The sequence below is a fragment of the Agelaius tricolor genome, unplaced genomic scaffold (assembly GCF_023055355.1).
Source record: "Agelaius tricolor isolate 1412-34295 unplaced genomic scaffold, bAgeTri1.0.p SCAF_22, whole genome shotgun sequence".
NCBI classification, from domain to species: domain Eukaryota; kingdom Metazoa; phylum Chordata; class Aves; order Passeriformes; family Icteridae; genus Agelaius; species Agelaius tricolor.
The window spans coordinates 541,521-567,269 of NW_027269282.1; the positions used below are offsets into that span (position 1 = coordinate 541,521).

The 25,749-nt window shown below is 63.0% G+C and overlaps 5 protein-coding genes across 7 annotated transcripts; 2 read left to right on the forward strand and 3 right to left on the reverse strand.

Moving 5' to 3' along the window:
- Positions 1–109: 109 nt before the first annotated feature.
- GOLGA7B (golgin A7 family member B) lies at positions 110–3,833 on the reverse strand. Its single transcript, XM_071446100.1, has 5 exons — positions 3,653–3,833; positions 2,491–2,616; positions 1,959–2,111; positions 1,710–1,811; positions 110–1,596 (listed from the first exon to the last, which is right to left on the reverse strand). Exons 1-5 carry the CDS (start codon positions 3,662–3,664, stop codon positions 1,492–1,494), a joined length of 498 nt encoding a protein of 165 aa, XP_071302201.1. The 5' UTR covers positions 3,665–3,833; the 3' UTR covers positions 110–1,491.
- Positions 3,834–10,079: 6,246 nt separating this feature from the next.
- SFRP5 (secreted frizzled related protein 5) lies at positions 10,080–13,188 on the forward strand. Its single transcript, XM_071446105.1, has 3 exons — positions 10,080–10,786; positions 11,468–11,545; positions 11,950–13,188. Exons 1-3 carry the CDS (start codon positions 10,255–10,257, stop codon positions 12,288–12,290), a joined length of 951 nt encoding a protein of 316 aa, XP_071302206.1. The 5' UTR covers positions 10,080–10,254; the 3' UTR covers positions 12,291–13,188.
- A 2,197-nt stretch (positions 13,189–15,385) lies between these two features.
- On the reverse strand, positions 15,386–20,405 carry ZFYVE27 (zinc finger FYVE-type containing 27). 2 transcript variants are annotated; one of them, XM_071446152.1, is made up of 12 exons: positions 20,058–20,403; positions 19,910–19,980; positions 19,653–19,839; positions 19,379–19,474; positions 19,084–19,196; positions 18,246–18,376; positions 17,814–17,885; positions 17,641–17,661; positions 17,307–17,451; positions 16,964–17,010; positions 16,404–16,485; positions 15,386–16,186 (listed from the first exon to the last, which is right to left on the reverse strand). In XM_071446152.1, exons 1-12 carry the CDS (start codon positions 20,252–20,254, stop codon positions 16,122–16,124), a joined length of 1,227 nt encoding a protein of 408 aa, XP_071302253.1. In that variant the 5' UTR covers positions 20,255–20,403; the 3' UTR covers positions 15,386–16,121. The 2 variants fall into 2 exon arrangements, with proteins under 2 accessions (XP_071302253.1, XP_071302254.1); XM_071446153.1 differs by lacking the exon at positions 17,641–17,661 and having other exon boundaries at positions 20,058–20,405.
- A 1,294-nt stretch (positions 20,406–21,699) lies between these two features.
- Positions 21,700–24,123, reverse strand: MARVELD1 (MARVEL domain containing 1). Its single transcript, XM_071446156.1, has one exon. It carries the CDS (start codon positions 24,111–24,113, stop codon positions 23,586–23,588), a length of 528 nt encoding a protein of 175 aa, XP_071302257.1. The 5' UTR covers positions 24,114–24,123; the 3' UTR covers positions 21,700–23,585.
- Positions 24,124–24,671: 548 nt separating this feature from the next.
- Positions 24,672–25,610, forward strand: AVPI1 (arginine vasopressin induced 1). 2 transcript variants are annotated; one of them, XM_071446155.1, is made up of 3 exons: positions 24,672–24,788; positions 25,083–25,377; positions 25,458–25,610. In XM_071446155.1, exons 1-3 carry the CDS (start codon positions 24,698–24,700, stop codon positions 25,522–25,524), a joined length of 453 nt encoding a protein of 150 aa, XP_071302256.1. In that variant the 5' UTR covers positions 24,672–24,697; the 3' UTR covers positions 25,525–25,610. The 2 variants fall into 2 exon arrangements, with proteins under 2 accessions (XP_071302256.1, XP_071302255.1); XM_071446154.1 differs by having other exon boundaries at positions 24,698–25,377.
- Positions 25,611–25,749: the final 139 nt, after the last annotated feature.

Below are 25,749 nucleotides of genomic sequence, written 5' to 3' on the forward strand. Positions count from 1 at the left end.
TGTGGGGCTCTGTGCAACCCAGTGTGAAAAGAGATACCCAGCCTGATTCTGTGCTCCCACAGGGTTGTCCTGCTCACCTCCCCAACACAAGAAGATGCAGGGTAGGCAGTGGGGGAAGAAGCGTGGGGTTTATTGAGGAAGGTCTCCATGCAGGGGTGGGGGGGCTCCAGCAGGAACGTTGAGGCCAGGGCCACCCCACACACACATCATGACTGAGCAAAAAGAAGTCCCACAGGGCAGGGTCCTCCCTCCAGGCTCCCAGGAGCGAAAGGCCAGCTTGGCTCAGCCCTGCTCCCAGATAGGAATTCTCCTTGGGGTGCTGGATGTCACATGGACCCTTCTATTTCCTGCTATCTGACCCCTGGACCATGAACCTCCACACCTTGCTGCCAGGCTCAGGTGCCCCTCAAGGTCCCTCTGACAGACCAGGCTGAGAATTGGGGCACTGGTGGCAGATGCATGCAGGACATGTGGGCAGGAGAGGACTCAGCAGTGTGAGAGGAAGGGTCCTTATGGAGCTGCCCGACTGGGCACCCTCCCTGCATTAGGGCAGGTCATGGGGCAGAGTAGGCAGGGGCTGCTGGGAGCTGGATACAGGCAAACTCTGCTAGGACTGGGCAGGGAGCCTGCCTCACCCATGTCACAGCTCAGCCTCGACTGTGCCGGGCCATGAATGAGTCCAGGGCACATGGCACAGGGCATCACCATGCCCAGCACTGCAGCTCCCTGGCCTGGACACTGGGCTGGAGAGATGCGTGGGTCCAGCTGGGGATGGCAGCAGGTCATGCAGGGAGCAGAAGCAGAAGCAAGTGCCCAGTGTCCGGGCAGTGAAGGTTGCTGCTGGAGAGGATGTAGTGCCAGATGGGGGAAGGGGCCAGGAGAGCAGCAATGGGGCAGTGGGTGGCACAGAGCTGGGGTGAACGCACGGCCCATCATGCAGAAGAAGCGGCACCAGTGCTCTGCCAGGCCCTCTAAACGGTGCACGAGCAGCAGCTGAGCCACACCACAGCACCAAGGCAGGCTGTCCCCAGGAGGGGGTGCAGCAAGAGCTGTCAGTGCCTGTGAGTGTGGGGTTGTGCGTCCCCTGCTAGCACTGCCTGAGGCTTTGCCAGTCCCAGCGCTCCCAGAGCCTGGCAACAGGGACACTGCCGGCTGGGACTGCCCCTAGCAGGGCAAGCTCCTTTTGCTTGTGGCAGGGGCGGCAGCACCCAGCACATGGAGGGCTGTAGGAGCCCCTTGGTAACAGTTCGGCTCAGTGGGAAGCACCTGGGATGCCCCAGCAGCAGTCCCTGCCCACAGTGGGTCCGAGCAGGGGCAGACCCACTGCGGGGGACAAAGAGCAGATGGGGGTGGGCAGCCCCACCCGGTAGCCCCGGCCTCCCCCTGCTGCTCTCGCTGGGCTCAGAAGCGGGTGCTCTGGTAGTGCAGCCTGCGGAGCTCGGAGAGGCCACTGTCCCGGCAGTACGAGTCCCTGCAGGGACTCCCGGCCAGTCACCGGCCCCCTGCCCCGCCTCCACCACCGCCGCTGCTGCTGCTGGAGCTGCCGCTGCTGGAGCTGCCGCTGCTGCACCGGTCCTCGTAGATGGAGATCTCGATCTGGACCCTGCTAAGGAACACCGGTGAGATGTGCCAGCCCAATCACCCAGAACCCACGCCCAGTCTCCCCTCACCCTTGCCATGCCCCAAGCATCCCCCTGCCCAAAGGATACGACCCTCATGCCACGTTCCAGGGGGTCAGTGAGCAGCAGCCCCCGTGGCGCATAGATCTTCTCATTCTGGTCCTGGATGTACTTGGAGATCTTCTTCAGGACCTGTCAGCACAGGGAGGGACACTCAGGGCCTGCCAGCTTTGCTGTCTACTCTGGCCTCAGTCCCATGTTCCCTGTGACACCCCTGAGCCATCCCTGTGCCCACTGGCAGCTGTGCCCATCCCTGAACCCTCCCCTGCACCTCAGCACCTTCTCATAATGTGTCTCCATGCAGAGAAAGATGAAATAGGCAGTGGCACAGGCCAGGCACCCCTCGAGGTATGAGCTGCCCCCAATCTTCTCTGCCTCAGCGTAGAAGCCATTTAGGGTTTTCACAGTTTCCTCAAAAAGTTGCCGCTCAATCTAGGACAGAAACCAGGATGAAGAGGAGTCTGGCCAGGGACTGACTCCCTGCACCACCTTGTCACCTTTCCTGGGGGGACTTGGAGAACACTTAACCCTCTCCTCCCTGCCCAGCTGATGCCTCAGCTTGCAGGCCCCTGCCCACCTCCCACTCGTACCAAGACCTGCTGCACCTGCAGCCTTCACCAGAGCCTCCCAGCCCCCAGGAGCACCAAAGGCCTTGCCCACCAGCCAAGCCAGCTGTGATTGCATGCACCCAGTAGCACTGGCTGGCCCAGGGCCATACAACACCCCATAAGTCCCCACACCTTTAGACTCTTCTTCCCTCTGAGTCCCCATAGGGCACTCCCCCACCCTGACAACCTCTCAGACTCCCTACCCGGCTCTCCAGCTCAGGGGGAAACTTTGTCTGGAACTGGCACGTGGTCCCGTCACTGTAATCCCGCTGCACAAAGACCTTGGTGGCCAGGGACGCGCTGCGCCGCAGCTCCTGTAGGCTGTGCACCTGAGGGCAGAGGGTGAGACGGGGCCTGCAGCCAGGGGTGCTGGGCATCCTTGCTGGAGGCCTGGAGGCCTGGGGAGCAGCACCATTCCCCAGTGTCAGGGCCTGCAGGGAGCCCCTGGCACAGGCTGTGTCACGCCATGAGTACAGCCTGGCGCTGGAGGTGCAAGGCGGGGAGCGAGGGGAGGATGGCAGCAAGGGGAGGATGCTGTGGCAGCCCCTGCTCCACAGGAAGGAGGGTGAGTGTGAGTGCTCCCACCCCAGGCTGGTGTCTGGTCTCAGCCCCAGTGGTTCCTGCACGCGTGTGTTGCCAGCGGGCCATGGCCCGGGGAGGGGACAGCCCCCCGGCCCCAGCAGTGCCCCAGAACACAGCCAACCCAACAGCTCCCAGGCTCCCGAGCAGGAGCAGGGACTGGGCAGCGAGGCTGCAGCAGTGGCCCAGCGGGTGGGCAGGCTGCAGTGGGGCGTCTTCATGAAAAGGACCGGCAGCCCCGGCAGCAGGTGCTAAGCCCTGACTCCCCACAGGGTGTGAGAGCCCGTGCCAGCCCCCGAGCTGCAGCCTGTGGGGCAGCTTTGATGGCTGGAGAAGGGGATGGAGGCACCAGGTTGTGCCAAGGCCCATCCCCGTGCTTCCTCTGGGTGCTATGGGGCTACTGCCTGCTCCGTTCCCCACAGACCGTCTGAGGCCGTCCCGCGTCCGACCCACGGCATGTGGGAGGAGAGCCCCCCGTCCCACAGCCCAACCCTGACCCGCTCCAGCCTTCAAAGGCGGCCTGCAGCCACCCTGCACCCCACAGCCCTTCAGGCCCCTCACCGGCCTTTCCGCGCCCACGGAGCCCTCTCTGCCCCACACCGCTGTCCCCACGGACCCCCGCCCCACGCTGTCCCCCCGCAGCAGCGCACCCCACGCGGACCGAGCCCCGTCGGTGCCGCTCCCCGGCAGCGCAGGGCGGCGGACACCGCGGGCCGGGGAGCTCCGCCGCAGTCCGGCCCGGGGGCGCCGCCGCCGGGGCGCCCCCGCCGCGCCGCCCGCACCCACCTCCGTGGCCATGGCGCGGCGGGCGCCGGGCCGGGCTGTGCCGTGCCGCGCCGCGGGGACCGCACCGCACCGACGCCGTCTCCGGAGCCGTGCGGAGCCGCGCGGGGCCGGGCGCTGTCCGCGGTGCTGCCGCGCCGAGGGGCGGAGGCGGGCCCGGCCGCCCCGTGTGCGCAGCCGCCCGGTCCGCCGCGGCCCGCCCCGAGGCACCGGGGATGGGCGCCTGCCGCCGCCGGCGCGGAGCCCCTGCGGACGGCGGCACCGGGTGCCCCGGGGCTGGCTCCGGAGAGGGGCTGCGAGGGAGGGCGGCTGCTGTGCGTCCCGGGGGTCCGGCAGGGCGAGTGCCGCAGCCCGGTATCTTCGAGATGCGGCCGGGGGTCCCTGGGGGAAGCCTGGCTGCCGAGGGGGCTGCCGGAGGTAACAGAGGGTGTGAGCGATCGTGAGAATGGCCCGGCAGGGATTTGGGGGGTCCACCGTGGGACTGGCAGAGCGCCGTGCCAAGGGACCTCATCTGAAGCTGTTTGTTTGCTAAGGAGTTGCAGCTGGTGCTGTGATCAGAGCGCGGGCAGACATCAAAGAGCAGAGCTAACGAACTCCCCGTTATCTCTGCCCATTGACAGCTCAATTAGAGCCGGAGAAATGCCAAACGGGGGGAACAGAGGCTCTCCCGGGAGGCGAAGCAGGGGGGCTCCCAGCTGGGCTGCAGTGGGGCGAGGGATGCAGTAGCTGGGCACAGGGCCCTCAGCAGGCAGGAGAGCTGCCAGCCTGCCTCGGCACCTGGGCCGTGCTGGGGGCAGCGCCGGGCCCTGCGGAACATCTGCTCTGGCACAGAACATGGCTAACACAGATAGCACAGCTAACTCACAGCAAACACACAGCTTACACAGCTAATACACACCTTACACACAGCTTACACACAGCTAACACAGCTGACACAGAGCTTACACAGAGCTTACACTGCCAACACACAGCTAACACACAGCTAACACAGCTAACACACAGCTAACTTACAGCTAACACAGAACACAGCTAACACACAGCTCACACAGCTAACACACAGCTAACTCACAGCTAACACAGAACACAGCTAACACACAGCTAACATAGCTAACACACACAGCCAACACACACAGCTTACACACAGCTAACAGATAACACACAGTTTACACACAGCTAACACAGCTAACACACCGCTAACACAGCTTACACACACAGCTAACACAGCTAACACAGCAAACATGCCATAGCCAGCTGCCTGCAGCACAGGGGTAGCTCTGTCTGACTCCTGCTCCTTGCTCTGAGCACCAGCCCAGGCTTTGGGCAGGGCAAATGGAGGCCTGGGGGTGGTTGGAGGATGGCAGGGTTTGTGACCAAGAGACCAAAGGAACCATGCAGTCAGGGACCCCAGCTGGAGGGCTCATTTTCCCCACAGACACAAAGCCATGGATCCCACAGCTTTTGGGGAAACCTGCTGCTCCCAAGGGTCAGAGGAACCCTGGCAGCCCACCCTCCAGAGCAGTGAGGCACATCCTGCCTCGATGGTGCCACAAAACCAAGGGGCGACCCTTGAGAGGGTGCTGTGTGAAGTCTCCCATGCACCCAGACACGTGCATGCACATTGGCACAGGCACTCGTGCATGCACTCAGGTGCCCACCCAGGTGCACATGCAGTGTGCTCACACACCTAAGCCTGTCCCCAGATGTCCCCAGCCCCTGCCTGCCATCTCCTTCCTGTGCTGCATGCCACTGCCACGTCAGTGCTGGCCTGCCCGCCTGGCAGGTCCCGCCGGTTGCCATGGCAATGCTGTGCCTGCCAGGAGATGGAGTTTGCTCTCCTCTGCTGCAGTGAGGGGCCAGGAGCAGCCGGGGGGTGCTCTCCCTGCCATCCCAGGCTCTGCCCATCATCCCACATCCTGTAGTGTTGCCCCAGGGTTGTCTCCTCTGGCTACACCAACCCAGCCCAAGCAAAGAACTTTTGGTTCTGGGCCCCATGTGCCTCACAGGCCATGGACCTGCTGTCTGCATGTGCATGTCCCATCCTTTGGTGGGACATCCCCCCACCACAGGGAGCTGCCTTTTGCCAGCCGTACTGCCCAGGAGGTAGCAGCAGGGACAGCAGGGGCTCAGGGTAGCCTCAATGTGCTGCATGGCCCTGCTGCCCTCCCCAGACCACTGCACTGTGAGGGATCCTGGCAGGGCTCTCACCCTTCTGCTCCCTCTGCTCAGCCCAAAGGGGTGATTTTTCAGGCTGCCCAGCAGCAGGGATAGGCATGGCTGATGCCAGAGCTGCCTTTACTCCCCTGCCTGGCTCCTCCCGTGCACCTGGGGTGGGCAGCTCTGACCTGTCTTGCAGACAGACCCCACAGATCTCTCCTTGCCCTTGGCCCTGGCTGACCTCCCAGAGGCCCTGGCCCTGGCCCCATGGGACAGACATGGGGCACACTTGGTACCCCTCTGGCCAGCCCTCAGCAAGCAATGTGCCCATCACACCACAGCAGGCATGGCCCAGCAGTGCCCCTGCTCCAAGCCCTGCACTTGACTCCCAGCCCAGGACCAGGGGGTGTCCCCTGTGTGTCTCTGGGTGCATGGTGCTGCACCTCATCCCAGCATCTCAACCCTCCCTGCAGTACAAGGATGACCAGGGCCCATGGAGGACAGCTGGAGCCCTGCAACCAGTCTGGGGTCAACCCCTGTGGCTCCATCCTGCACCCACTGCCTGCTGAACCCCTCTCCAGCCTGTCAGAGCTGTCAGCAGCTCCAGCTCTGCTTCAAAGGGGCCACAGAAGGGCATGGCAGCTGCTTCTCCTAGCACTGGAAGTGCTTTCAGTAATGGTGGGGAGCATGAGCTCACAGTCCCAGCGAGGACAACGGTGACATTTGGGAGGCACAAACACAGCGTGATTAGCTGATAACCTTTCCTGAGAGATCCCAGGTGTGTGCACCTGGGAGGGAAAAGGGAGGGGGACGAGGCCCCCACACTGTGAGCCTCTGGAAAACAGCTCCAAATGCCCCAGCCTGCCCCTTCACACAGGACAAGGAGAGTGCCCCAAACGGGCGCCAACTGACCCTACAGACTGGGCACCCTGAGTGTGGACACCCCTCTGTGGCACCTGCAGCCCAGCTGTGTCCATCTGAGGGGTGGTTCCAGGACCCTCATTGCACTGGGAGCCCCCACAGAGGGTTTGGGCAGCCCCTCAGCACATCCCACAGAGTCCACATGCTGGGAGACACAGCATCCTCCTGCACACAGGCAGCAGAGGAGGATGTGGTTTCAGAGCAAGGTGCCAAGGTCTGCCACTAGCCAAGGAGCCGGCTGGGAGCAGGGACTGTGCGAGGATTGCTCCCCCACCGGGCATGGGGCTGTGGTGGGAGCAGACGTGGTGGGGCGGGGAGGGACAAACAGCACTGCAGAGCAGGTCCCCACGCATGGTGCCACGCTGCGAGGGAAAGGGACCCCTCCTCAGAGGGTCTGCACATGCGACGTGCCCCCTCCCTGCCCTGCTGAGTGGGACCGAACGCCGGGGGCCGGGATCGGGGTGTCCGGCCGCGAACAGGGAGGGTCTGTGTGCGAGCTGGCAGGAACTGGGCAGGGCCGGGAGGTGCTGGCTGGGGGCTGGGAGGGCGCCGGGGCAGTCTGGGCTCCGCAGCTGGGCCGGGAGCGCTGCCAGCACATTCCTGGGGCTGCCGGGCAGCGGGAGCGTGTGTGGGCGCAGGGCAAGTGCACGGCGATCGCTGACCCGCCCGCTGCCCGCCCCGGCCGTGCCACATCACCCGGGCAGCCTCGGCCCCGCGGTGTCCCCGGTCATGCCCCAGCCTCCCGCGGCCGCTGCCAGGCGGGACCACCCGCCCGAGCCGTGCTGCCGGCCCAGCATTGCCCCCGGCCAGGCTGCTCTCCCGGGAGCTGCTGTGCAGGGACAGTGCCAGCGTGCCGCCCCCTCCTGGGACTCGGCATGGCCAGCCCCGGTGCGCTCCTCTCCCAAAGGCCCCTGCTCCACACTGGGTGCAGCCCAGGAACCCGTGCGGGACTGGGGCAGGAAGGGGGAGGGGGTGGGAAAAGAGGAGGATGAGAGGGAGCCCACTCAGCCCACCCACCCAGTCCCTGGGGATGCATCTCTGCTTACAGAAACAAGGTCGGTAGCACCCAAAGTGAGGGTGGGACACAAGGATGGAAGGAGGCGGCCGGGACCGTGCTCAGCTGCTCCTTTCCTGGGGGCCTCCCTTCCCTGCTACAGGACCTGGTCCGTGCTACAGCCAGGCACGGGTCCCCCCAGGGAGGGTCGGGAGTGTCGAGGGAGCCCCCCAGGTGATGTGCTCTTACTGTGTCACCCTGGCTGGCCGTCCCCGAGGTCCCCACCGCAGAGGGGGCAGCCCCCATGGCCCCGCTTCCTGACTCGCTGCTGTGACAGTGGCACAGGCAGTGACACAAGCGGTGGCACAGCCAGCTTTCTGGAGTGACAGGAGCAAGTGTCTATCTCCCAGACAGCTGCATGGCTGCAGAACGGACATGTGGGCACCGGAGCAGCCTGAGCAGACAAGGCACAGGGAAGGGTGCCAGCTACAGCTGTCTTGGGTCCATCCCCTTCTCCAGGGTACAGCCCAGATCAGCCTGGGACATCCTGGGTGGGAAAGGGTTAAGGAAGCAACGCGAGTGCAGCAGGGGCTCCCCAGAGCAGAGGCACAGACTCAGCTCAAGGTAAGGCTGCCAGGACACCCACGGGGGGCAGACACCGCTCTTGTGGGGCAGCCCTGCTCCCCACAGCACAGCCAGGAGGTGACTCAGGGCTCTAATGAAGGCGCCATGGCAGATGAAGGGCCTGGGGCAGCTGGCAGGGAGACCCTTGCTCAGCCCCAGCCTCGCCAGCCCCCTCACCTTCATCTGATGGGGTGCCAGCTGGCACAGAGGGCTCAGCACCCCCACCACCTTCCTGGGAGGAAGTGGGGATGTAGAGGCCAGACTGGGCTGTGGGATGGGGCAGGCTGAGAGCCAGGAGCTGGTCCATGGTCAAGAGCAGGACAGTGCTGGCAGTGCCACAGGAACAGCCCAGGGACATGGCACACCCACGACTGTGCTCAGTATCAGGACTCTGGCAGCTCCACCCTGCACACCCGGCCTCCCTCTGCCTCTGCTCCCAGGCCTCACCAGCCCCTTCCCAGCCCAGCTCCCATGGCAATTACACCCTGCCCAAGCCCATCCATCACGGATTAGCTATTTTCTATCAGCATTTATCTCCAGACAATCTTACTCCTGCCGTGACAGCCTGATGCCTCGATCACCCTCCCTCCTGCTACCAGGCAGCCCTGATAAGAGGCTGCTGTATCTTATCGGGCTCCCCGGCAGTTACACATTAATGGTGCCATCTCCGGGCTGGGTGGGATGAACCCAGCCCACCCTCGGGCTGGAAGCAAGCAGCACTGGGTGATGCAGTGACGGCTGCTGAGCACAGAGGGCACGGGCAGGGTGGGAAGGCTACAGGGAAGGGCAAGTTGTGCAGCTGAGGTTCCCAGCATTGTCCCAAAGCAGTACCCCAGCAGGGTTGGGGGGACAGTCCCTGCCCCCAGCCCAGGGCAAAGAGCAGCTGCTATCACTGCCTGCACTGGACTGTTTGCTCTCTCAGCCCATTAACAGAGCTGCCTTATCCGGTGGGCAGGGGCCAGCGGCCGCCCAAAGCCCGCTGGCCAGGCAGGGGCATCGATCATGGGAAAGGGAGGGGTGGCTCAGATAACCCCTGCAGACAAATGGGTTTCTAATGGGGTCTTAAGCCTTGCACCCCCCATCTCCAAGGGAATGGGGGAATGTCATCTGGGCAGGACCCTCATGTCATTTGGGCTCTAGCTTTGCCCACACCCTGAGCACTGGCAGAGCCTGGGTGCAGGCCCTTTGCTGGAAAGTGTAATCCCAGCTATCCTGTGCCAGCAGACCATGAACTGCCAAAGGTACATGCTGGCAGAACCATCCATGAGAATAAGGACCCCATGCCCATGGCACTGCCTCATTGATGGCACACCTGCCACTTGGGTACAGGAGCCCTCCCAGGGCTGCAGCATGAAGCTTCTGGGGTGCCCTCTTCCTTAAACCCCAGCACCCCACGCATATTGTCTTGGGAGAAAAGAGTGGGGAGTAGTGTGTCACAGGGTAGGAAGCAGGATCCCCTGCCCCATGGCAGAACATGCCACTGGGGTGCCAGGTGGGATGGGGGCAGCAGGACTGATATGAATAATGGGGACAACTTGCGCCCACAACACCTCGCCATAGACAGGCGAGCCAGCCCTTCTAGAAAGCATCATCCAGGGGGCACACAGAGCAGAGTGGGCTGGGGGGGTGCATGCAGGGGGGCTCCCTGGGAGGGCGAGGGGCACTGGAGCACCATGTGCCAAGGAGGGAAGGAGGGAGGGAGGGAGGTGGCAGCGGTGCGGGCAGGCTAGGGGGAGCCGGGGGCCAGCCCCGGGGGGCTCGGCAGGCAGAGCAGATTGGCTGCCGGCGAGGTCTCCAACCTCCTTAGAAAGGGCAGCGGGCGTGGGAGGCGCTAAGGGAGCAGGCAGGGTGCCGAGCCACGCTCCCGTCCCGCTCGGCAGCCGCGGCCGGCAGCGGCGGGCGCGCAGCGGCGATGCCGCAGGCGGGCACCCACCCGCGCTCCCGGGGCACGGCGCTGCTGGCCCTGTCGCTGGTGCTGGCAGGGTCCCTGGGCGGCGGGCAGCACTACGACTACTACGGCTGGCAGCCCGAGAGCCTGCCCCACGGGCGCTTCTACGGGCGGGAGCCGCAGTGCCTCGACATCCCGGCCGACATGCAGCTCTGCCGCGACGTGGGCTACAAGCGCATGCGGCTGCCCAACCTGCTGGAGCACGAGACCATGGCCGAAGCGAAGCAGCAGGCCGGCAGCTGGGTGCCCCTGCTCGCCAAGCAGTGCCACACCGACACCCAGCTCTTCCTCTGCTCCCTCTTCGCCCCCGTGTGCCTTGACCGGCCCGTGTATCCCTGCCGCTCCCTCTGCGAGGTGGTACGGGACTCCTGTGCCCCCGTCATGGAGTCCTACGGCTTCCCCTGGCCTGAGATGCTGCACTGTGGCAAGTTCCCCTCTGACCACGAGCTCTGCATCGCCGTCCAGTTTGGGAACAGCAAAGCCACGCCGCCCCCAGGTAAGTGGGAAGGGTACTGTAATGGGCTGGGAATGCATGTGGAGCCCCTGCACAGGTGTCCCTTCACCCCTCAGAGCACAGCCCAGGACACCAGTGCTGGCCAAGGACTCTGTGTGTAACAGGGCAGGAGGGGGCACAGGATCAGCTTTGTCTGGGCACTATTGCCCAGGAGCACTGTGCTCCCAGCTGCCTGCATAGAGCTGTCCCGGAATGAGGAAGAACACGGGATGAGGTGGGAGCTGCTGGCTGATCCACCGCAGTGCTGTGTCCCTCTGCCGCCACTGGGTCCCATGTCAGCAGGAGAGAGCATGCTGCACCTGCGGTGTCAGCCCCACACTGCTGCTACAGGGTGGCTGTCCCCTCAGCCCCGAGAGGGGACATCACCCAAAGGCAGCCTAGGCTCAGGGTCAGGGCTGTGACAGCCTTAGGCTGGGACCACCCTCACTGTTGCAGTGCTTCAAAGTGCCAGCATCTGATGGGAGGGTGTCCCCATATCTCCTCCCCTCCTGGGGAGTGACCCTGGCCAGCAAGGTGCTCTGTGCCTCTCTGCATCACCCCAGCACAGCTACCTAGGGAGCAGAGGAGCTGCTGGGGCTCTCCCAAGCGTGTCCCCAAGGAGCTGGCCCTGGTGACAAGTACCAGCAGCACGAAGCTGTGACACTAACTGGTCTCTCACCACAGTGTCCAAGATCTGCACCCAGTGTGAGATGGAGCACAAGGCGGATGGCATGATGGAGCAGATGTGCTCCAGTGACTTTGGTGAGTGCTGGGGTCTCCTCACCAGCCCCCCTGGACAAGGCTTTGCCTCCCCTAGGTCTGGCAGCTGGGGTGGGAGTTGGCCAGAGGGTGGGGTTGTATGGGGACAGCCCCTGGGAGACCCCTGAGCCATTCCCTTGGACCCTTCATGCCTGGGATGGGTGCACCACACGAGAAGACATTGGTGGGGGATAGGGGAGAAGATATCTGGGAGGGTCACTGGGGGCGTCTGCTGGACCCTCCCCAAACCCCTTTCCCCTCCTCACCCTGTAACTTCCCCAGAGACCCAACCCAGGGATGGGCTGCACCCTGTCCTGCCCAGGTGCCCGGCCCAGGCCCTCCCCTCCCCAGCACCCAGCCGTGCTCCCTCCCTCCCTCCCCCAACCGTGCCCCGCTGCCCCACACAGTGGTGAAAATGCGCATCAAGGAGGTGACGGAGGAGAACGGGGAGCGCCGGCTGGTGGCTGCCCAGAAGAAGAAGGTGCTGAAACTGGGCCCGCTGAAGCGCAAGGACACCAAGAAGATGGTGCTGCACATGAGGAACGCGGGTACCTGCCCCTGCCCCCAGCTCGACAGCCTCAGCGGCAGCTTCCTGGTCATGGGCCGCAAGGTGGGCGGCCGCCTGCTCCTCCTGGCCATCTACCCCTGGCAGAAGCACAACAAGGAGATGAAGTTTGCAGTCAAGTTCATGTTCTCCTACCCCTGCCCGCTCTACCACCCCCTGCTCTATGGGGCTGGGCAGCACTAGGGCTTTTTGCCCACCCTGCCCTTTCCCAGAACTCCTGCACTGGCCCAACATCCCACCCCTGGCTTCTCTGGCTGCACCCCAGGACCTCAGCCCTGCTCACCTCAGGCCCTTGGCTGTGCCCCAGAACCCAGCTGTGCACCTGCAGGATTCCCTGCTGCATTTGTGGGAGCCCTGATCCACAGCCAGGACACCTGCCTCCTCCCGAGACCCCTACTCTGCACCCCTGGGATCCCTGTTCTGCTCCCAGGACCCTCACCCCTGTCCAGGACCTTAGTCTGGACCCAGGGCCCTTGTTCTGCATGCTCGTGAGCCCCGGTCTGTACTGGACGCCCTTGTCTACTCCCAGGTTCCCCACCCAGAAGCCCAGAGACCCTTGCTTTCATTTAGGATCCTTGCTTGACCTCCTTGGCTACACCTGGGACCCCTCCCCTGCAGCCATGTCCTTTACCCAGCTCCCTCATGACATGCCACAGACCCTCAGGCCCCCAGTCCCTGTTCCAGCCCACCAACACATCCCATCCCCTCACCTGGAGCTCACATCCAGCCCTGGATTATCTCACCTTCCAGAGATCCAGCCCAGGCAGGTCCCTCTTGCCCCTCTGTTCCCACTGACTGACTCCCTCCAGACCGAGTGGCCAGAGCTGCACAAACCCTTCCTGGGCTCCCCCACTCCCCATAGCACAGGGCTCACACCTCCAAGTGCCCCAGAGCAGCCCTGCTGCATCCCTTGCACACACCCTGCTGTGACCCAGCCACGCACCCCTCGCCCACCAACACCACAGTAAATTATTCCAGCTCGGAGAAGTCTGTGTGCCACTCACTGCAGCTCGTGGGTATGAGCCCCTTGGGGCTCCCTCAGGCACCCCAGGAGATTGGGAGGGGGGTCCCAGTCCTGCCCACTGAGTGAGGCAGCCTGAGGGAGAGAAGTCACCTCAGGATCTGGCTCTAGCCCCACTCCAGGTGCTGTGCCCAGAGCCTGAGCCTGGGCAGTCCAGCCAAGCCAAGGGATGTGGTTCCTGGTGGTCACAGGCATCCCTGGAGACTCAGGCACCCCTGCCACTCCAGGGAGCCTGGGAGGGCATTGAGATGAGTAGGATGGGGGGACAGGGCCATCACTGCTGCTGGAGCCTCACAGCTGGGTTTGGCTGTGGTTTGCCAGGGAAGTTTCTTCCTTTGTCACCCCAGGGGATAAATCCATGGTCTGAGAGCTCACAGCACTTGTGAGAAGCCTGGCACTGAGCATCAAAGGGGGCAGATACTGGACCAGGCAGCCTCCAACCCCGTCCTCCCCACACCATACCATCTGAAACTCCTCTCTGCAGCTCCCTGCCAGCCCTGCTCGGCTGCCAGACCTCCCATGCCACAGCCTCCAGCCTCCTCCAAAATGATTCCTAAGGCCACCCACCTGCACAAGCCGGCACCTTCCCAAAAGCCCGAGGAGCAGGGCAGCCCTCAGCCCAGCCCTGAGGGCAGCAGGGGCTGTGCCTTAGCTCAGCTGGACTCCCCCAGTTGCCCCCCCAGTCCCAGCTGGCAGGGGGCAGCTTGAGGGACCCCATCATTCCTGCAGTGCACACTGGTATCCACCCATCCCAAAGGGTGAGGGGGCCCAAGGTGCTGCCAGGACATTCCCCCAGTGCCTGCCTGGCTGACACTGCCTTCTCTTCAGAGCTGACCAGCCTCAGGGAGCTCCTGGGAGAAGGAAATTGAGGCTGCAGGATGTCTGCACCCACCCTCTTCTGGCTGACAAGAGCACTGTGCACCTGCCCTGCTCTGGGTTGACCTCTTCTCCCTCTGCCCTCCTTGGGCATGGCCTTGGCCCCACTGGTCAGCCTCCAGAGCCCCAAATCTCCCACTCTGGCCCCACAGCCAGCCAGGAACACGGGGCAACCAGCCCCTGTCCCAGCCTTGCACCAGAAATGGGCACTCCTCCCTGGGGAAAAATAAAAAGGGGGAAAAAATTCAAAATTATAGGTTTGTTCAGAGCTTGACTGTGAGCACACTTTCATAGGAATAAACACTGTCAATTACATTTTATTGCAAAACTTAAAAAGCATAAATAAAACCCCATCTCCCACAGCCTAAGTTTATCTGTAGCCCTCTGTATTCTGTGTCATTAGCATCTTCCCAGAGAGTGTTCAGACATACATGGTGATAGTGCTCACTGCTCCAAGTGTTTTCTCTAGAAAATGAGTGGCTCCTCTGCCTCCCACGGTCAGCTGTCTCATCAAGCTGACCCCTCACAGTCCCTCACAGCCCAGTAATATCCCATTGCAGACACCCTCACAAACACACCCACAGCTCTTGTGGTGCTACACAGCCCCCTTCCCAATGTTACAGCTGCTCCACTGCCCCCACTGCTCAGCCCTCTGCACACCACTCCCCTGCACACCCGGCACAAGCCAGACACCTTCATCATCAAATGCCAAGTCCAGATTTTCTCCAAATTTCCATGCAAAGGAGTTTATGAGCCCACAGCCAAGCTAAGTGTTGAGGCTGCCTGCCACACAGGATCTCCCACACTGGTGGGATGTGGAGCTTGCAGCAGGGTCTGGGTTCCAGCAACTTCTCAGACTAGTGGGTGTCACAGCCTGGTGGGCACCGACCCCCCAGATTCCCTGGCTTGGGGGAAGCTGCAGCTGGCTGGCAGGGACCCAGGCCACGGCTGTTCCCAGCTGCACAGCAGCCAGGGTCACATTCCTGGGATAGCTGGGGGCTTTGCTGTTCACACAAGGAAAGGTCATCCTTGTGCACACAGGCAGCTGGTGGGACCAGCACCCGGGGAGGGCAGGGGAAGGAGCAGCCATGGGAGGCAGAGGAAGCTCAGTAGCTCCTGTCAGAGCTGAGGTGCTCCCTGGCTCCAGCCCAGCAGGATCCAGCCCTGGCACAGCTGACAGGCAGCTGCACACAGCTCTGAGCAGGGGGCAAACAAGGCTACAGCAGGACACAAGATGGGAATTCCAGTAAAGCGTGGAGAGCTGGTGGCACAGAACACCATTTGTCCAGGAGCACCTGCAGGATAGCAGGGCCAAAGCCACAGAGGTGTCAGAGTGACCTGGGCCTGGGACAGCTTTTACTGGTATGACACAAGAGCCAGCTGAGGACAAGAGATTTATTGATCATTCTCTATATGCATTTATATATTAATCTGTAGTAGAAAGCAGCAGTCACTAAGTGCACAGAGCAGCACCAACTCCTGCCTTTTGTCACACTGGAGACCCAGCCACACAGCCCAATCCAAACTCATTCTCTTTCCTCCTCCGGGTTACAGCCAAATTCGGGGGTAAAAGACTAAACCTGCAGGCTGTGAGGGTGAGGAGCACAGGAGTGGCTAGCAGAGTCTCAGCTGAGCCAGTCTAGACCCCAAGGGATGCAGGAGGAGCTCTGAATTGATCCCAAAAATACAGTCACTTATAGCACAGTGCTGGGAAAGGTAGGGACAGAGTCCTGAGGTTGTTCTGCCCCAGCCAGGAGGTGAAGGCAGGACCACAAGTAGGAAGGATGGCTCTTCCATCACTGAGCCAGGCCAAAGGGCCTGGGCAAGCACGTGGCAGGGCACAGCAAGTGCCAGAGAGCACCCAGGGCTTGGAGCAGCTGCAGGGATGGGGCACAGCCGTGGGCAGTGCTCCACCACAGTGACCCAGCTGGTGCATGGCAAGGAAGGCTGGTCCGTCCAGCCTGGCGCTGGCAGAAGGAGCACAAGTGCAAGCGTCCTCTGGCAGGGGAATGCCATGCTGGAATCCAAACACTCCAGGCTCCCAGTGGCAAGGGTGCCTGCCCACGGTCCCAGGTGTCAGGCAGTGCAGGACACAAGAGCTGGCTGGGCCTGTTTCATCACTTGATGAGCACCTGGTTGCAGAGTGCGCACACAAACACTGTCTCCTTCTGAGCCTCCGGGGCTGGAAAGGAAAGCAAATGTCAGATCCCCCTTTCCCACCATGGGCTAGGGACCCCAGCCACAGAGCTGCTTCAAGAGCTGCAAATTCATCACTGCTCTGTCCCGAGCCAGGTTGTGCTGGGCACGTCCTGTCTACCCTCCCCACCAGGGCTGGGGCAAATGCCTGGGCACACAGAACAGCGGGAAGCAGAAGCTCTTCCCTCCACCTTTCAACTCACCCGTGGCTCCCATCACAGCCTTGGGGACTTTGAAGGAACAACACCTGGAGCAGAAGCTGTTCCCACAGTTACTGCAGCTCCGCTGTAGAGAAAGATGGAGGTGAGACCCAGACGTGGTATCAGACTAACCCAGGAATAAGTGAAAGGGGTCAAAAGTCTATACCTCCTTCTGAGAACTGCCCACAGACTGTGTGCCAAGCATTGCACACAGGGCTCAGATAAGGCAACAGGTCATTCCCACTAGCAGACCCATGCTCTACTTCACCACAAAGGCCACAGGAAATGGACTAAACCAGGGCACAGAGCAGGTACCTTCTACAATAACACATGGGTTTGGCCTGAGGCAGCTTCCAAAGGAGTAAATGGACAAATGCTGTACAACACAAGGGATCCCTGGTGCCATTAGGCATGTGACAACACCCAGCATTTAGCTGAGGTCATTTGGGCTGTGACCGAGGCCAGACACCTGAGCTGCTGGAGAAAGCTGGGGCAAGCCAGACATGAGCAACACCTCCGCCCCAGGTGCAGACAGCAAGCTGGGGCAGAAGCTGAAGACTCACCCTCTTCTTGAGCACAGAGAAGGTGGCAGCACAGCCCGTGCAGTTCCCTGAAAGAAAGAGAGCAGAGGTCAGGCAGGGCTCTGCTGCCTGGGGCTGCGAGTGGCACAAGAACATCTACAGCTGTTGTAAAGGCTCAGCTCAGAGGTGACACTGCTGCACCTTCCATCCTTGCCCTTCCTCGGAGTGCTGGGACTGTTCTCCACACAGAGTGGAAAAGGTCACTGGAGGTGTCAGCACAGCCTAGCAAGCACCACACACCCTCTCCCAGTCCTCTGGTCACCACTGGAAGCAGCACAGAGCCCAGGCTGCTGAGTTCCCCAGCAGCACCTGCTCCCAAACTCACCAAAGTTGTTGCTGGGGTAGCGCTTGCGCAGGCGCTCGGTCAGGCGGGACACCTTGCTGCGGATCACCTCATTTTTGCTCATAAAACCATTGTCTGGGAGGCTGAGGTCAAAATCTGCTGAGCACTGAGAGCTCTCATCATCCTCCTGCAGAGAGCAGAGCCAGCTGAGCACAGCAGGGAGGCTGGGGGCACACTGAGGGCTGCAGGGCAGCCCACGCCAGAGGCAGGCACCCAACAAGCTGGGTGCTGCACCTGGCATTTCTACAAGCCACCAGCAAACCAGGCAAAGCTCCAGCTGGGAGGAGATCCCACACCCTGGCATGGCAGTACTCACCATGACCAGCAGCTGGTTCTCCTTCTCCCGCAGCATGGGACAGAGAGGAGAGTGAGCACACACAGAGTCAGAGGCACCCAGCCCCACAGTCACTCTTTCTGAGCACCCAGTTTGCCCAACAAGGTCTTTGTCCCTTTCCCACCTCAGCTGCCCCACCCCAACCAGCCTCAAACCTCAATTGCATCTTTGAACTCTTCATCAGGTTCTGCCTCCTCTGCTTCCTCCACACTGCCAGGGGTAAGGTCCTACAAGAGATTCACAAAGCTAGTCCTGCTGTTCCCCTGCCTCTGTTCAAAGGTGGCCCCACATTTCTGGGCAGGTTCCAGGACAATGGATCTGGCCCCAGGCAGCCTTACAAATGACACAAGTGTCAGAAGGTGAGGCGAGCCCCTGCCTCCTCAGACCACATCCTTACATGTGGCAAAAGGACTGAGCCAAGCCCGAGGGCACAGAGCAGCATCCCAGTAACTCAGAAGTAGCTCACAGGCTTCCAGCAAAGCTGGCAGCTGGGAGAAGTTTGTGTGTAGAGGGACACAGGCACAGTCAGACCCAAGGGCTGACTCTGCAGCTTCCACCCCACAACTGCCAGCCTGCCCCTCTCTCACCTCTGCACTGGTGGGGGTGGGGGTCCGATCTGGGGCAGCAGCTGGTGGCAGGGGTTCAGCAGGTTCTGGAGTGCTCTCGAGGGGTTTGGAGCCCACACACTGCTCGATGGAGGCCTTGAGCTCCATTATCACTGGTAAAAAGGGAAATACAGCTGGAGTAGGGTGGCATTTCCCTACTCCCAGCCACATCACACAAAAGCCAACTGCAAGACCTGATCTCCAAGGTTCAAGGTGGGGCATTGACACACTCCTCTGTTCACACATCAAAGTCAGGAGAGAAAGGAAGCCCTCCCCCCCCCCCCCCCACCACCACCACCACCACCTGCCCCAGCTCAGCTCAGGACAAGGAACAGCAGGAGCCAACATCACAGCTCAGACACATCCAACACTCCTCCAACATGAGCCACAGAAGAGGACTCCTCTCCCTTCCAATGGCATGTTTTCAAGCCTGTGTCATATACTGCCACAGGCACTGAATGTGTTTGAAGTCCTGAAGAGCAGGGTCAGGGATCAAGAGAGACGGAGAGGCTCACACACACTTGCATTGACAGACCCTGGTTTGCCACACCACAGAGAAGGAAATGGCACCTGGGCTGGAACACAAATCAGGGGAGACTCTCACCTCCAACAGCTGAGCCCCAGGAGCATACCACCCACCCTGGGCTGCTGAGCACCACCCCTAGGGCATCATTGCCTTCATGGGGGTTCAGGGTCTATGGCAGAGCCTGACATGGGACAGTGGGCTCATGTGAGGGAGAGGTCCAGGGAAGGATCCCTGGCTTCAGAGGGCCTTTCCCCAGCCCATCCCATACAGGGCACTTCCAGCCAGGTGTCATACCTTGATAGAACTGGGTGTTGCCCAGAAAGAGGGTGCTATTGAGGATGGCCAGGACCCAGCAGAGGGGCAGCAGGTAGAGGACACAGATAGTGCCCAGTAGCGCCCCATAAAACCTGTGGAAAACAGCAGGATACTGTGGTCAAGTCAGTGCAACTCACACACAAACTCCTTCCTTCATCTGGTGTTCCATCTGTTCTCTCCAAGTACCAAACAAATCAAACACAGCACCACAGGCCTGGCTGAGCCCTTCTCCCCACCAAGCCCACCACAGGGTGCCTGACCCAGTACTACTCACTGGGAAGAGACAGTGGGATTCTCCCAGTACAGCACACGGTACACTGCCTCACAGCTGCAGCACATCCCGTTCAGAAACCCCTCTAGCTGGATCAGGCTGCGAATGAGACAGTCACAAAAAAACCCACAAACACACACCCTCGTTCCCCACATTCACGTGAGTTACAGCAGCCAAACTGCAGCCAAACTGCAACCAAACTGCACAGCCTCCAAGAAGCCTTTGTGGCTGCAGAGGCCCCCACAGTCCCAGCGCTGGGGAGGCCCAAGGCACTCACAAGCTCTTGACCTGGGCGATGGCCTCCTGCCGCGAGAGCTGCACCTTGCGCAGATCCTCCCTGCGGATGCTGTGGTACCTCCTGCGCACCAGCTCCGGCTCCGAGGGCCGGGCCCGGCACGTCTCCTGCAGATAACCCAGCAGGGCCGGCACCGCCACCAGCAGGGCGAGCACCGAGTACCAGGCAGCTGGAAGAGGCGGGACAGCGTCAGCCCGGAGGGTCCGGGAACGGGAGCAGCCCCGACCCCCGGGACGCACCTTGGCCGAGGGTGAGCAGGAGGAAGTTGAGGCCGAGGCAGACCAGGAGAGAGCACACGGGCCGCTGCCACCTGCCGACAGGGGGAAGGCCGGGGACATGAGACCCGAGCACGGTCCCGGTCTTGATCCTGGCCCAGCCCGCACCTACCGGAGGAGGGAGCGGACACCGTCGGCGGCGTCCCGCAGCGGCTCCAGGTAGAGCTCCAGCCGCCGGTAGCTCCGCACCAGCTCCAGCAGGTCGAAAGCAGCGGCGGCCTTGGGCGGCGACGGCTCCGGCGGGGCCTCAGCAGCTCCCGCCGCCCCTTCGGGGCCGCCTGCCGCCCCGTCCCGCTCCACCGCCTGCATGACGGGACCGGGTCCGGGAATCGAGCGGCCCCGCCGCGCTCGGCCCGACACCGCCGCGCGCTCCCGTGACGCGGCGGGCGCGCCGTGAGCTCCGCGCGGCCAATGGGAGCGGCGCGCCGGGAGCCCCGCCCGCGGAGAACGGGAACGGGCCGCGCCCGGCGCTCCGGGCCCGCCCGGCTCCGCCCGCGCTGCGTGCCCGCCGCCCTGCTGGGGCCTGCGGGCCGGCACGCCCTGGGCGGGAGGCGCGGGGCGTAGTCTCGGTGAGCCCGGTCTAGACACGGGACCCGGCCCGGTCCCGATTCGGGTCTGCTGTGGTGTAGGGCTCACTCACAGCCTGGATCCGGTCCCAGTCCAGGGCTGAGCACTGATCCGTGTCTAATCCAGGTCCAGGACTCAGTCCCAATCTGCGTTTTGGCGTGGCCTGCATCCAGCTGTGACGGTCGCGGTGGGTTTGTCCCCGTGAGGTTGCTGGGCCACCTCTCCCCACGGAGAGACCGGGGAGCAGCCTCACACCGAATCCCTGGAGGGGAGCAGCAGGTTCCCCACAGGCCCTGAGCGTGGCTGGCAGCTCATTCGCTGTCCCTCCATACCCCCAAAGCAGCCCAGCCCTGGGTGCACTGGCACTGTCCTGCCCAGCAGCCTGCAGCCCTGCTCACACTGCTCAGGGCACCATGGGCCGTCCTAAAAGGTGCTTGCAGTAGACCAGGGATGCTGGCTCCCAGAGATGCTCTGGGGATCCTGGATTCTGTCTGATGCCAAAAGTTGTAACTTCGTTATAACCCTGTGCTGGCTCTTGGACAATGAGGGTACAGTGCTGCTGCCGACTGCCTGCAGCCTCTGATGAACAGGGCATGTGTCCCATGGGCACAAGGCTGGGGACCCAGTGACACCCCAGCTGCAGGTCCAGGTCCCAGACTCACCTCTGTCCCAAGAGTGTGTCCCAGAGCTGCGGCCAGGCTGGGGAGATGCAGGCAGCCCTCCATTGGCCCCTGGCCCACCAAGGGGCAGTCAGTGTGTACATGACTGCCCATGGTGCCCTGGCCCTGGGACAGAGGGCCCTTTCAGCACCGAGTGACGAAGCCCTTAGGAATGCAACTACATCCTGTCCTCGGTACATCCCATACCAAAGCCGTGGCACTTGGCCTCCCTCTGCTCTGTCCAGAGCCCCATGCGAGCATCAGGCTGTGCCCAGTCTCTGGACATGCAGCAGGGCCAGGGATAGCCCCTGTCCCCAGGGGCAGAGGCTTAAGCCTCTCTAGTAGGAGCAGTGGCTCAGCATGAGGGAGTCTCCCTGTGACCCCAGAGCACCCCAGGACTTCATGATTATGGCCAGAGACTCCAAGCAGAGAGGCCCCAGGGTGCAGGGCTACAGAGCTGGGTGTGATCTCAGCTCAGACCTCATACCCAGCAGATCCCAGCTCCAGCACAAAGCCCCACATACCCAGTGAGCGCCAATATTGCTTTATTTGGAAGGTGAATCCATTGGCACCTGAAAGGAGGCTGTGGGGGGATAGAGCTGGTGTGACAGACAGGGCTGCAGAAAGCCAGAAGGCACTTGTGGTGGCAGAAGCACCAAGGGCATTTTGGATGGCCTGGGCCAAGGGCTGCACCAGAGTAAGGCAGGGGCAGGCGGTGTCAGGGACCAGCCTTGACACAGGGCACAGACAGCATGTCCTGCCCAAGGAAGGGGTACATGGTCTGGGGCATGACGGGGTATGCACTGGGACAGCACATCATGATGGAAATGGTGACCCAGTACCAATCCCAGACCCCTTCAAGGCCCCAGCTGAACCATGGCTGCTGCTCTACACCTCAAAAAAGGTGCCAGGGAACCCCAGGCAACAGGCAGCTGTGGCCAGCTGCTGGGGACACCCATCTCACTGATCTAAGTCTACACAGAGAATGGAGCAGACCCTCCCTTGAACCAGGAGCAATAGAGACCTGCCTCCAGGCAGGGTGAGGAGGGCTTGTGGCAGAGCAGCCCTAGTGTGGCACTGCTCCAAAAATTCTGTCTCTAGGTGCCCATTTCTCTAGTCAGCCCTACATGGCATCGTCAGGGCTTGGCACCTGGTGGGTTCTGGAGGCTGGTCCAGGGCTGGGCTGGCTCCAGTGCCAGTGTTCTCCTCTTCTGTTCTCCAAGATAGGTTGTGCTCCCACAATGCCTGGCCCCAGCTCCCCCATGGCCAGAGTGCCAGCACAGACTTCCATGCTGCAGTGCTCACCCTTCCCCTCCACCTCACCACAGTCTCCAGGCCCAGTCCCACAGAGTCCAGAGATGAAGACTTTCCAGGATGATAAACCAAGTGCGGCAGAGACAGGGAGGGCTGCAGGCTGGTCTCCAGAACCATCAGCGAGGCTGTTTCTATCCCTTTTGGAGTAGTCTGGCCCCAAGGCTGGTTCAGTGGCTCTGGTGGCTTGGAGCCACAAACCTCTCTGCAAGGACAGCAGGAGGAGAGAACAACCCCATGACTGGCTCCCCTCAACCTCTGGGGCACCTGGCCCCATCCCAGGACTGCACAAACTCCACAGCTGAGGGATTTACCCCCTGCCCAGGGTCACAGAACAGGTTACAGCTCCCCTTGTCCTTCCCCTTCCTGTGCAGCAATGAAGGCTTTGCTGCCCTGCTCAGCCTCCAAACTGGACTGGGGTGATGCTGGATCTGGCTGTGCAGTACTGGGTATCTCTACACCCCTCGAGTGCAGGGCAGGGAGGCGCTGAGCCCTTTGGGGCTCCAATAAGATAAAGGATGTTTTCAGGCCAGACAGAAGGAGGGGCCCAGGCTGGGGAAGCCAAGTTCAGAGCCTCCCTTAGGGAATTGTGGAGGCGCCTTGCAGCTGGAATGGCAAGATGGGGCTGCCAGCAGGTCAGGGGGGTTTATGCCCATCCAACTCCGCTAGGCACTGCTGCCCCCAGCTCAGCTCCCCCAGGCCAGTCCCCCCTCTACCCCAGGGAAAAGTCAGCACCCACCTGAGCATGCAGCATCTGCAAGACCAGGGCCAGGGGATTTTGGCTTGAGTCCTAGGGGGGCTCCCAAAGATTGGTATCCCTCTTAGGGGCTCTCCATTTGGGTCCTTCCACTTGCAGTAGCCTACGTCTGTCCAGGGCTGGGAGAAGGGCCTGTGCAGTGGCTGGGTGTCCATGCTGTCTCGGTGCTCTGCAGGGGAAGCCGTGCTCGGCGAAGGCCTCTGTCTGTCCATCCGTCTGTGCAGGAGTCTCTGGAGGAATTGCAGTGCAGTCAGCCAGGAGGGGATTGGGTGGCAGGGTCATTTCATCCCAAAGACAGGCTGTGTTCTGTCTGCGGCTGAGAAGGGGAGCCAAGTGGCACGGGATGTCAGATGATGTCTCGCTGGTCCTGGCAACGCCGCAACAGGCAGTAGAGCCCGGAGAAGAGGTACAGGCAGGCAGTGATGCCCCCGCAGATGGAGGCGCTCAGGTAGGCACTGTACAGGCAGTGCTGGCTGTAGCCCGGCAGGTTGCAAAAGCTTCTCTGCTTGGCCTTGTGACCCATGATGCCGGTGGCAGCTGCGTAGAGCCCCACACCCAGTGCCAGGTCGTGCACCAGGTTGGTGAGGAGCCAGCGGGAGCCCAACCAGGGCACCAGCTCCCAGCGCCCCAGCAGGCTCAGCCCGAAGAGGGCCAGGGTGAGGAGCCAGACGAGGACGGCGGCAAACAGAGCGAAGTGGGCCGCCCCCTCGTACTTATGAGCCGCTACCGTCACCCAGAAGGCAGCGCCCAGAGCCAGCTGCCCCAGGCGTAGCAGGCCCAGCGGGCTCCGCAGGAAGGCGCGATGGAGGCTGAGAGAGCCGCGGGCCGGCGGCCCCGGGGGCGGCGGCACTGTCGGGGGAGCCGTGCGGGCCATGGCGCGGCCCTGCCTACTCCGGCGCGGCTCGGGCGGGACTCAGGGCCCCGGCAGCGACTTCCTCCCTGGCTGTTGCCAAACATCTGGCACTTAGAGGTCCTCCCCGCGCGGGGCCTCTCTCCTCTCCTCTCTGCCCCGCCTCCGCGCCCCGCCGCACCTCCCGCCAGCCCATCGGATACCCGAGGGCCGCCGCGGATGCGCCGTCAGGCAGGGGCCGCCGCGCCCCTCCCGTCCTGCTACGGCCAGGGCGGGCCACAACGCGGGGCGCGAGGGGCGGCGGGAGGACGTGGCAGACGGCGACCGATGCCGGCGGCGGGGCGCAGGGACAGCGCACCGGGACCCCATGCGGCGGCCGGCGGGGGGCGCGCGCCGGGGTTCCCCTTACGTCATCCGGGATTCCCTTCGGAGTGCCGAGCGGCGGGGCCCCGCCCAGGGGCGAGGCCTCGCACCCCGCCCGTGACGTCATCTGCCACGTGGACTCCTAGAGAAGGGGGGCAGCCGCGCCCCTCGGCGCCGATTGGCCGTGGCAGCGGGAGGCGGGCGGGCATTCGCGGGGGGCGGGGCCGGCACGCAGAGGTGAATGAATGGGGCGCGCGGCTGTGGCGGGACCCCGGCGCGGTGGCGCGAAGCGGGTCCGGGAACGCAGCGGACACCAGGCGGAGCCGCCACCGCCAGGTCTGTGCGAGGGGCCGGTGGGTGCGGGGCAGCGTCGGAGCGAAAGTGGGTCACGGCGGGGCCCAGCGCCCCGGGCAGGGCGGGACCGGACTTGCGTGCCCCGGCCCGAGCCGGGGCGTCTCCCGCGTTCCCGGGCGGCAACGCCTGTGCGGCTGGCCCCCTGCCCGGCATCCCGGACCGCCCTTAACCCGACGCCCCCCCTTCCTCACTGGGCATCCGCGCCGGATCCCGGGGGAGGCGGACCGGACCGGGCGGCGAGACCGCAGCCTGACGCCGACTGTTCGGTGCCCGCAGCGGCCAGGGCCATGGGCACTCCGGCCTCGGTGGTGAGCGACTCTCCGGGACGGGCGGCGCCCGCAGCCCGCGCCCGCAAGCGGGCCTCGGCCAACATCTTCCAGGGCGTGGGGCTGCGAGAGCTGCGGAGCCTGTTCCGGAGCGGCGGGGCCGAGCGGCCCGAGGAGCGCGCCCGCCTCGTCTGGCGGTACGCGGGCCAACGGCGCATGGCGCGGGCCCTGCGGCGGCTTCGGCGACGACGAACAGCCCAGCCCGGCGGTGGGATGGCCGCGCTAAGGCGCTTCGAACACCTTCGGTAGGTACGGGTCTCGGAGGCGGGGCAACCGGGGGAAGTGCGGCCGGGCCACGCCGCTAACACGCACCTCTTGCCCGTAGGATCGCGGAGAAGCTGGAGGGTGACTGCGGGGCCAGGACGGGCTCGGGGTCCATGCAGCAGCGCTGAGCGGCTGGGCCGCGCCGAGCAGCCTTCCAAGGCCCCTAAGTGTACTGGGCAGGGTGCAATGAATGGTTAATAAAGGGTGGACAGTGGTGGCTGGGTGAGGCTCTGGTTGTGTCCTGCCCATCCCTGAGTGGCAGAACCACGGTCCAGGCTGCTGTACAGCACCTAGTGCAAGGGGAACAGCCCCACACTACAGGTGAGGTTGGAACAGACCTGTGGGTCATCTCT